Below are 11,503 nucleotides of genomic sequence, written 5' to 3' on the forward strand. Positions count from 1 at the left end.
CCCCAGGAGCTTTGACCTCGTTCTGTCCTTCGATCACCTCGAGGCATATTACACCTCGGGACGTTTCTTCGATCTTCTACATATGGCTGGTATCTTTCCTTGTTTGGTCTTGACTCCCTTTTTGTAAATCTTTGTTCCTTTGTTAAGATCCTGCTAGGATATACTGAGCCCGAGGGGGATCCCAATTGGTCATCCTCGACCCTAATCTTCGATTGGTATCTGTTGTGTACATCTGCCCAAGTCACAGTGGGATACTCAACCAGGTTCTGCTTTAGCTGCTTTGAGGCTACCGTGCTTTGCTCATTCAAGCCCTGAGTGATGGCTTGCACTGCCCAGTCATCGGAGACCGGTGGCAATTCCATTCGCTCTATCTGGAAGCGAGATACAAATTCCTTCAGCATCTCGTTCTCTCTTTATTTGATCTTGAAGACGTCGGACTTCCTTGTAGCGACCTTGATGGCACTGGCATGTGCCTTCACAAAAGAATCTACCAACATGGCAAACAAATCCATCGAGTTCAGCGGTAGGTTGTGGTACCACATCATGGCTCCCTTTGACAGCGTTTCTCCAAATTTCTTCAGCAAGACGGATTCAATCTCGTCATCCTTTAAGTCATTCCTTTTTACAACACAAGTATAAGCGGTAATGTGCTCATTGGGGTCTGTAGTCCCATTATATTTCAAGACATCGGGCATTTTGAATTTCTACGGGATGGGCTTCGGAGCCGCACTTGATAGGAATGGTCTCTACAAGAACTTCTTTGAATCTACATCCTTCAGAATCGGGGGTGCGTCCGGGATCTGATCGACCCTCGAGTTACAAGTCTCCACTTTTTTATCGTTAGCTTCTATCTTCTTTTCTCCTGACTCGATTCTTTTAGTCAATTCCTCGAGCATTTTCATGATTGAGGGGTCAGTCCCCGAGTCGCTTTCACCGGGTCTTTCTAGCGTTGGTTTGTACTGCATGTTTACTAGTTCGGTAGTGTTAGGGGTTCTGTTCTGACTTTGAAGTTGAGCGATGGCGACTTGCTGAGCTTGCAGCATCTCGAATATTACTTAGAGGCTGACTCCTCCTTCTTCTATTCCTCGTGCTTCTTGGCCTCCAGCCTGGGCTTCCTTGCGTCTGTTCCTTATGGGGTTGGCACCTGCTTCCGTGTTTAGAGCATTGTGGGAGTTGATATCAACTAGCTCCACGTTTGGCACTCCCTCGGGGTTTACAAGTGGTATATTGAGCCCTACGCCGTTGTTTTCTCCAAGTCCCTCACTATCGTGAAGAGGTGCATTTTGTGTGCTAGACATGATTAAGCTTTAAATCAAAGAATCTTTGACAAGAAAAAGTGTGAAGAGTAACATGTGTAATCAGAAAACTAGCACCAAAACAATCACTATTATTTTTAGCCCCACGGTGGGCGCCAAACTGTTTACCTTGAAAAATGATATTAACAATTATATTTGATTTATGGTTCTAAAAATACGTGATTTATCTTAATACTAGTTGTTAGGTGAATAATGCTAAGTGTAAATGAGCGAGACATGACAAGCAAACCCGTATGGTCACAAGGTTGAGGGCCTCGAGCTCAGCAATGGAGGACCTCGAGGGTAGCCTTTAACGGTTTAATGAACAATAAATGAACAAATGATGAACAATAAATGAACACAATGAATGAGGAACAATAAAGCTGTAGAATAATTGTTGAGCACGTTTAGGCAAGAAAAGCAGAGAATGTTCTGTTGTATTCAATATTCATGTGTGTTACAAAATGACAAGGGCCCCCTTTATATAGGAGGGGGGAATCCCAACATAGTACATGTTTAATAATAATGAGGAAATGCTATTGGTATAGATGTATAATGGCTTAGTACGAATTTGTACTATTCTTGCAGACCCGGTCAGCTCTAACCACGTGTATTTGGGAGTCTTCCCGCATTTTCATGACGATCATCGATTGTACTGCTCCGAGATCGACCATAGTGAGCCTTCGATGTGCTCCTTCGAGGGACACACCTCGGGGTCCTACCTCATGCTCTGCTTTGGGGTTCTCGAGGCTGGTCGTGGAGCAGCATAGTAGCCCCCCAAAGTCGAACTCCCTAATTTTAGCCATATACATTCACTATTCAGAAAAATTATATATCTTCGAATACCATAAGTCGATAATAGATGTGCTACTTACAAATTATGAGTTTAGCTATTATCGACATTTAGAACATAAATTCTAAATGCACAATAAAACTTAATGGAAATAGAATTTATCTCTTCTAACTAGTTCGCGAAAGTTGGTTTGTTCTATTCTCATAAGAAAGGCATATAAAGAAGCATTTTTTGAGCTACTCAGAAGGACGAGATTTTAAAAAGTGCAAGTTTAATCTATTCAAAACCTAAAATTCAAGTTTACTAAGAAATAATTATACGATTAAAATATCATAATTTTGAATCGTAGTATAATTTTAAAGATAAATTTTCTACACCATGGTCCATGAAGAATATATCAAAAGGTGAAAGTGTAAGATACATAATTTGAGTAGATCGAAATTTTAGGTATATTCTTCTTACACCGTTAAGATTATAGCAGCAAACAGAAGTTCAACATAACTTGAAATATTATAATTTTTTCAATTGAACCTTTCTAACACTGAAATTTTGGTACCATTGGAAAAAAATATGAAATTAAGATCAGGTACCGGCCATCCTTTTTCGTAGTGATTAGGAATTCTCTCCAAACTACTAGGTCAAGTGTTCAATACTGGTACAAAACATCTCAACAAACAATGACAATGAGATATTCTAAAATACCTCTAATAATAAAAAATAAAAAAAAAATAAAAAGAGTTTAAGATCACGTGATGTATCACAAACGAGGAAACGTCTAACAAAAACGACGCCGATTTAATCCAATTTGTTGGGAAGTTGCTGAATCACTTTTTAGATAAAGACTAAAAAGAAATGACTCATATTTTCCCAGTTCTTTCACACAGTTGAGCCAACCTCCAGCTACTTTATATTTTCCTCTTCGATACACTCGAGGCCCCTCTCTTCGACATCTCCGCCAAAAAATAGCGGCGATTTCTTCAAAGTCTCACACTCTTGCTTTTGCCTTTTATACTCTCTATATCTCTCCTCATTTTCTCCCTCCCTTTCCAAATCTCCGTCCACTTCTCTCTCTATCTAAACATGTCTCAAGTGGTGGCTACTCGCTCGATTCAAACTTCATTTTCCAGCCCCAGCCATGGATCTCTCCAGACCCAAGTCGAGAAGCTTATTAAGCCTTCTAGCTTCGCATCAAAAGTGCTATCTCGGAATGAACGGAGCAAGAGCTGCAGTGCTATTCGCGTGAATGCGCCCCAGATCACTGCTAGGAGATCCGTGCGTGCCGAGCCTCAAGTCCTCCCTGTTTCTCCTGAAGATGTTCCTAAGGTCGTCCATTTTTTTCCTGCAAATTATCTGTTTTTCTCCTTAATGACTGCGGCTATGGTTCTGTACTCTCATACGTTTAGATGATGTGGAGCTTGTCACAGCAGTCGATGAGCTGTTTGATTTTTTTTCTTTCTATATATATGTTCCACTAGAAGTTGACAAGCATGTATGATGTAGCGATCTAGAGCTAAACAAAATTTGTGAAATAGAAAATTGAGCCTTTTTTGGCCCCATGGCTTTGGTCCGTCTTTAAGACGCAACAAATGATGTGTGAGACAAAAGCCTGGTATTTACTTAGATAAAGGTAGAGGGGAAGGCCCTTTATCCACCGGGTTTCAAATCCTGTGCCATTGGCCTTCAGGGATTTGCTCGGTTATAAAAAAATGTGCCTTTTTTAGCTCAGTGGATATGTGAAAAAATAGCTACGACAAATTTGCTTTTAGGGAATAATAACTTTGACAGCAAAATCAAGGATTTTATCTCATTATTACCAGTCAAAAAGGCTTCTATCTCATTACTTTTGGTTGTTGATGTTTCAGAGTGAGGAGCAACTTCAGTATCTTCAGGCAATTCAGCAACTTGGTGACACTTCTGTGGGCATGTGGTCTAAACCTACTGTAAGGCGTAAGACAAAGATAGTATGTACAATTGGTCCCTCTACAAACACAAGGGAGATGATATGGAAGCTGGCTGAAGCTGGAATGAATGTTGCTCGGCTCAATATGTCTCATGGAGACCATGCATCTCATCAGAAAGTCATCGATTTGGTTAAGGAGTATAATGCCCAGTCTAAGGACAACGTCATAGCCATCATGCTTGACACAAAGGTAACTTTTCCTTCATTTTTATGTACGCACTAGTTTAGTGGTAAAAAGAGGAAATTGTTTTCCACCAGAGTTGAATCTAACACCACGTGTTTGAACAGTGGTGCCAAAGTGTTGGCCTAGTCATTTCAAATGATATGAGATTGGTTCTGTTAAACTGATCTACCACACGCTGTGGTCACAAGAGAGACTTTTTTTGAGCTAGAACCCTTTTATGTTTAGGGAACAAGTTTTTCTTGGATTTGGTATTATTGCGTTAGTTTGTCAATTTTTAAAGATGTCACGCACAGATCATGACACTCCTTGTTTTAGGAGTAGATGAGTAGTACAAGTAGTACCACATTGATTCAGGCTTCTAAGAAGATGAACGTGGAGGTATTTGTTCCAAATAGAACAACTTTTTATTCCTTTCAAACAATGGGGGGAGTTGTGCGATTGGCGATTGCTACATTGTTCAGAAAATCAAAATTGATTAATGAAGCTAGGATGGACTGGGCAATTTGTTAAAGTAAGAGTTTATTTTTTATCGAACAACTTTGTGTATTATGTTTCCCGCTTATAAATTTGTTAAATGACAGGCCATGGGAGTGTAGTTGGTTTTCTTAGGGGTGTTTGTGGTTCATTTCGAATCGTTTTTTAACCAAACCAACTATGTCAGTTTGCTAAACCTATAAACCATATCAATCAAAGCATAAATCAGCTTTCTGGTTTCAGCATATTTGGGTTCTTTTTATTTGATCGTTTTTATCGTTCTCTTTCCTGTCACTTAAAATTCTACAAACCAATTCACTTTTCCTTCCTTGAATATTTTAATATCAAAGCACTAGTTTCTGAAGCTAACTGCATCCACAACTGTGACCGGGAACTAAGGGATCCAAATGACATAGGCTGAGAAGAAGCATTTCACATCTCTTGGTGTCTCATGTATAAAAAGCCAAAGACTCATCTCCAGGGGATTTCAGTGAGAGACTGCAGTTAGCACCAGTTGACTCATTAACGAAATGACGGCTTTGCTTAATTAACCATAGACAATAAAAAAAGCCAAAAACATACATTGGGTGAAAAAGACAGAAGCATCCTTAATATATGTATCAGGATCTTCCGCAGGAGCCACATTGTATCAAAGACTGACAATATTCAGTGTAATCCTGCATTTTAACTCTAAAATCATGAAGCAGAAGCAATATTCGTTTGGTAAAAATAGTTGAACTGAGCAAGGATGAGAAGTAGCATAAATATTGCTTCATAGCTGTGGAACATACACACAGACAAAAACCCACGCAGTATATATATATAGTCTGTTTGGTTTGGTTTAGGCTCTTTTTTTCTTACGTTAAATTCACACCAGATCAAATTATGTATTGTCTGTTTCTTTTTTTTTCATTGTTTAAATTTAATACCAAACCGTATGAAATAAAACTGTCTGTTGGTTTTTTATCAGTTTGATTTATTATTTGGTCCGGTTTGGTTTTTTGGTTAATTTTTTAACGCCCCAGTTTTCCTGTCTTCATCCCTTTCAAGTTAGGACTAGGAAGAAAACAAATGTTGTTCGGCTTCAAACTCATATACAACTTCAGAAAAATCTTGTATCACTGTCAATCAATGTTTGTTCCTTACATATTAGTGAAATTGCTCGCATGTAATATGCATCATGAAAGACACTTTTCACCTCTCTTTATCACCTGATACTTAGCTGGATATGATCCTCTTTTTGGTGTCTGTTTTCATTTTATAGCCTCCTCACATTGTTGTTTTGATGCTGACAGGGTCCTGAGGTTAGAAGTGGTGACTTGCCCCAGCCAATCACATTGCAACCTGGACAGGAATTCACTTTCACAATTAAGAGAGGGGTGGGCACAGCTGATTGTGTCAGCGTCAACTATGATGACTTTGTAAATGATGTTGAAGTAGGAGACATGCTTCTCGTTGATGGTATGTGAAGTGGGTTTCTTTTCTGTTTTACTATTTTTGTCTGATAACATCTTATACCGTGTTGTCATTGGAAGGCGTTGAAATTGACAACATGATTCCTCATTTTGACTTGACATGAAATATTGTGACGTAGACATTTTGTTAACATGTCAGTAGGGAAAAAGTCATGGAGGTTATCTAGTTGTTCCCATTGCATTCTTATTCCCACCGCTTTCACCACTTGTGATTGCAATATATTATACTTGTACATTTGCATAAATCAGCAGGGTGGAGGGCGTGAGGTACACAACTTTCGTTTCATGGACTACAACGTGAACTAAATAATAAACTAGAAGTCTCTCTGTAATAAAAATGACTCCTTAGAGGCCCAGAGATTGAGTCATCTTAGCAATATGAGGCCTAGCTGGTGACTGCCTCTATGAGAAGTGTTTGCTGTGGAGTTTCATTGTGTGAAGCAATAAACTTTGCCTCATTAAGACACAGCCATCTCATTTTTCGAAAAATAGATCGAGTCATCATGGCAATATGAGGCCTAGCAGGTGACTGCCTCTATGAGAAGCTTTTGCGGTGGAGTTTCATTATGTGAAGCAGTAAACTTTGTCTCATTAAGACGCAGCCATCTTATTTTTCCAAAACCAAAAAAGAAAAAAGAATAGGCATCCTTCTCACCTAGTTGCAGTCCAGATTTTTCTTTTCAATTTTTTTGTTTCTTTGTTTCTATTTTGTTTTGTTTTTCTTTTGACCGTTGCCTTTAAAATAATTGGCACTATTTTAGCTGATTCCTCGTGTTGTCCAATGTAGGAGTATGTCTTTTCTTGATTTTGTGCTTAGTTTGATTTCCTTTAATGAAACAGAGACATTTCATACTTGATTTGAAGCTATTAGAGATTTATCATTCGAGCCCTTTGGATGGCCTGTCCTTGCTGATATTTTATATCCACCTGCTAGTGCTATGGCGCATCTCCCTGTTGCACTTGCGTAGATGTCCTGTATAAGGGTCTGTACTAACATGCTCAAAAACATTCAGCCATTGAGAGATCAAATTGCTATAACTTAGGCACCTTTTTTCCCTTTGTTGTTGGTGAATTGGCGATAGCATGGTCACATCAGGCATTTTTTATTGTAATGCTAGTCTTTTGAGGGGAAGGTAAAGTACCATATAGTAGGCATGACTCAAGAAATACTTTACTGTTCTTTTTGTGTCTATTTTTCATGATAGATATACCTGAATTTTTTGCAGACTTAAGATAATTGTAGTTTTTTTCTGTTATAGGGGGGATGATGTCTTTACAGGTGACATCCAAGACAGAAGAATCTGTGAAGTGTGAAGTTGTTGATGGGGGGGAACTTAAATCAAGGAGACATCTAAATGTTCGAGGGAAAAGTGCCACACTTCCCTCTATTACTGGTCAGACTACTTTGTTTGTCTATAAATTCATGTCTATCTGCATGTGAAAGCATGAAACTTTTACTCCATCAGAAAGCTGCTTCCGTTGCTAATACAGTAATCCTCATTGTGTAACAGAAAAGGATTGGGATGACATCAAGTTTGGAGTGGACAATAAAATTGACTTTTACGCTGTTTCCTTTGTCAAAGATGCAGCAGTGGTCCATGAACTGAAAAATTATTTGAAGAGTAATCCCATTGGGTCCATTTCTTTTTAGTGAGCACTGAAAGTGCCAATGAGTGCTTATCCATTTTTGTTTCAACATCCTTTGACTAGCCTTTTTCATTTTTGATATGACAGGCTGTGGTGCAGATATTCATGTTATTGTGAAAATTGAGAGTGCAGACTCCATACCAAATTTGCATTCAATAATTACTGCATCAGATGGGGTAATTCTCTTAACCTTTATGTTGCTGGTTTATTGCTAGAAAAGATTTGGTGTCAGATCAAATATCTTGCTGGTAGTATTTCCTTTCTTCTTGGTTGATGAATTGGCACACCCTGAAGCTGTCTACAACATTTGGAAATCACCAATTATACTTGAATAGTTGAGCTTCTTCCTCCTTTTTCTCTATATTAAGAGGATTTTAAGAGTTTTGGCTGGCAAGAATCAATGAATCAACTACTCTCAATGCCAAACGAGGGGTCGGCTCTTCTATATTTTTCCGCTCTATTCAGGCCCTATGCAAAGGATTCTTCATTATTATGCTATCTTTATGCTGGCTGTGTACCTGCAGCAAACTCACCTCGCCTATGCTTTGCATGCAGCTACAAGATACAGTATCGAAATCTGTTTTACCGGTTCTTAGACTTCAATGTAGTTGGTTCTTAGACTTCAATGTAGTTCGTACTCCTCTGGAAACCTTTAACCGCCTTTTGTGGACTTCCTACTTGCATGTTTGTCCTGGATCGTAGCTTGTGTCTTCTGTCCTTTTCTTTGATAGACATCTAATTACCCAACTTAATGGTTTTTACTGTTATGCTCAGGCAATGGTTGCAAGAGGAGATCTTGGGGCAGAGCTGCCTATTGAGGAGGTTCCTTTGTTACAGGTAAAGGTCAATAACAGAGTAGCTGTAGATTCTACTGCAAGAACGCAAAACTGGACAGCTTTTACCATTTCGTAAGAGGTCTTAACCATGTATTCTCTGTTTTTCCTTTGCTTGAAATATCGTAATATGCAGGAAGAAATCATCAACATTTGCCGTAGTATGGGAAAAGCTGTCATTGTTGCTACCAACATGCTGGAAAGCATGATTGTCCATCCCACCCCAACTCGAGCAGAGGTATCGGATATTGCGATTGCTGTTAGAGAGGGTGCTGATGCTGTTATGCTTTCTGGAGAAACAGCTCATGGAAAGTAAGTTACTATTCAAGGTGTTTTAATATTCTCTTTAAACTTAGGGCCTATTACATGGAATTTTGGGTGTGTGACGACGTGTGCAGTAAGCTTTTATGCAGTTTATCCATGTCACACCTACACAATGTAACACATCTATGGGTATGTCAAGGTAAATGAAGGGTCCATGTAACATAGCTTAGGGTTATTATTTGGGAGATCTTAGTTTTGGAATCGATTAACCGCCAATATTTGTTTTATAATAAAAGACACTGGTCAAGGTTCTTTCATGAGTAATAAGTGTTTTTGCTGGGATCCTATTTTGTGAATCTAATGGTTTTGGTTGGCAAGAAATTGTCTTAATAACCTGTCAGCATCTCTAACAAGTTAAATTCATTTGGTTACAGGTTTCCCTTGAAAGCTGTCAAAGTTATGCACACTGTGTCGCTACGGACTGAAGCTACTATTGTTGGTGGTGAAACCCCTCCAAATCTAGGCCAAGCCTTCAAGGTAGATGACATATTTTACCTCCAACTTTTCTTGAAAGTAAATTTTCTATAGGAGCTAATACTTACCAAAACTTTCTTTTGTTTTGCAGAACCATATGAGTGAGATGTTTGCTTTCCATGCAACGATGATGTCCAACACTCTTGGAACCTCCATTGTTGTCTTCACTAGAACTGGTTTCATGGCCATCTTACTGAGCCATTATCGTCCTTGTGGCACTATATTTGCTTTTACAAATGAGTGAGTATTCACCTTGTTGGTCTATCTTTGATGTCAATATTTGAAAACAAACTTCTTCACCTGAACTGGTTTCATTACCATTACAACGAGCTATTTATGACCTGATTTTACTGTTATTACTTTTACTATTGAATGAGCACTACTCGCTATTGGTTACACCTTGATATCGGTAATTGATCTGTAGAAGATGAATGGGTTAAACACATCTTAAAGACACCTAAGGAAACATAGATAGCGTTCTCTTTATGATAATAAAGCTCCTGTTTCAGTACCTAAGCAACTTGGTTTTAATTAGTTGCCATCTTTGGTATGTCCATGTTTTGAGGGAAATCTGAGAACTTCGTGAATAATTTCTATGAAGTAAGTGAATTTTAATCATTTGTTCCATAATTGGGTTTCAGTAAGAAAGTTCAACAGAGACTGGCTTTGTACCAAGGCGTATGTCCAATATATATGGAGTTTTCAGAGGGTGCAGAGGAGACCTTCACTAATGCATTGTCCTTGTTGCAGGTAAGATTCATGTTCAGCATATGTTCATTTTTCATTATTGCTTAATCCACAGTATACGCATTGGTATTTGCTAATAAGCAATGCTAATAACTGATGCTTGAAATTGCTCATATGGTGGTGGTCACAGAAGAATGGGTGAGTTGTTATGTCTTATGGCTGCTAGTATCCATGCTTTATAATTAAAAAACAATCTTGTAATGATAATTCAGACAATCAATTCAATTAACTAGTTATACTCCTCTCTTCATCCATGAGATTATCCTGTATGGATGTGATCTGAATGTTTATGTTGCAAGTACGTTATTACTATCATTTTACTACAGTTGTATTCCTGCTATATCTGATGCCATTCTCAATCTACAGAAGCAAGGGATGGTGAAGGAAGGAGAGCAGGTAGCCCTTGTTCAGAGTGGCAGACAGCCAATCTGGCGGCTCCAATCTACTCACAATATCCAGGTCAGGAAAGTTTAGACAGATGAAAAGCCTGGAGCCAGCTTAGGATTATTAGTGTTGGACGCTTGACGCTTCAACCTTTCAGTGGAATATACCTCAGTCGGTGGTGTTACCATGAATTTTTGTGCAAGATTGCTCGAGTCCTATTTATTGTATCTGCCTCGTACTTCGTTATGTTGTGGCCTAGGATACCAAGTTATGTTTTTTTTCCTTAGACACCAATGATACTGGCAGTTGAATGTGATTTTTGTATGAGAAAAATCTTGGAATGAGAAGTCATTTTTCTTCCGGAACAGATGTAAAGAAGCAGCATTTGCGTTGATTACCAAAAGCCTGCAATTGGTCTATTACACTGGTAAGTAGTAAAATTTTAGCTCCTAGTACCTGCAATATCTACCTGTACATCCTCTCACACGTATAAGTAAAAAAGAAACTCTGATGCGTACTGTTCTTATAGCGCGTTTGGCCAAGCTGCAAAAATCAGCTTATTTTGAGAAGTGTTTTTTTTCAAAAGTACTTTGGTGAGAAGCAGTTTGTGTTTGACTAATTAGTTTGAAAAAATACTTCTGAGCTTAATCCAATTACTTCTGATTTTGCGTGCCTATTTTTTTAAATATTTATGCGGGGAAAAAAGAGAGAACATCATTTTGCACATCTGGCATCTTTTGGTTTCACACGAGCTTATATACCATAAAAATCGGAAATCTAAATTTCCAGATTTAGCTATCTTCTACAATCGCATTTATGCCCAAGAAAAATAATTAACAATATCTCCCCAACTTCTATAGCCTTTCATTTGCATTGCTTGTTGCAGATTGCTTAACTTCTACCTGTTTTATTC

The 11,503-nt window shown here is 38.5% G+C and overlaps 1 protein-coding gene across 1 annotated transcript; it reads left to right on the top strand.

The window, feature by feature from the left end:
• The first annotated feature begins 2,925 nt into the window (after window positions 1-2,925).
• Window positions 2,926-11,009, top strand: LOC107782907 (plastidial pyruvate kinase 2). Its single transcript, XM_016603855.2, has 12 exons — window positions 2,926-3,411; window positions 3,951-4,238; window positions 6,002-6,167; window positions 7,441-7,575; window positions 7,693-7,803; window positions 7,916-8,004; window positions 8,603-8,665; window positions 8,798-8,973; window positions 9,360-9,462; window positions 9,551-9,699; window positions 10,101-10,209; window positions 10,573-11,009. Exons 1-12 carry the CDS (start codon window positions 3,169-3,171, stop codon window positions 10,678-10,680), a joined length of 1,740 nt encoding a protein of 579 aa, XP_016459341.2. The 5' UTR covers window positions 2,926-3,168; the 3' UTR covers window positions 10,681-11,009.
• Window positions 11,010-11,503: the final 494 nt, after the last annotated feature.

The sequence above is a fragment of the Nicotiana tabacum genome, chromosome 6, assembly GCF_000715075.1.
Source record: "Nicotiana tabacum cultivar K326 chromosome 6, ASM71507v2, whole genome shotgun sequence".
In the NCBI taxonomy this organism is placed as follows: Eukaryota; Viridiplantae; Streptophyta; class Magnoliopsida; order Solanales; family Solanaceae; genus Nicotiana; species Nicotiana tabacum.

Bases quoted from the DNA above. Each gene is read 5' to 3' on its own strand.
- LOC107782907 (XM_016603855.2), top strand. From the start codon at position 3,169: ATGTCTCAAGTGGTGGCTACTCGCTCGATTCAAACTTCATTTTCCAGC. The intron at 4,239-6,001 runs GTAACTTTTCCT...TGATGCTGACAG, and splicing joins CCATCATGCTTGACACAAAG to GGTCCTGAGGTTAGAAGTGG. The intron at 8,005-8,602 runs GTAATTCTCTTA...TGTTATGCTCAG, and splicing joins TAATTACTGCATCAGATGGG to GCAATGGTTGCAAGAGGAGA.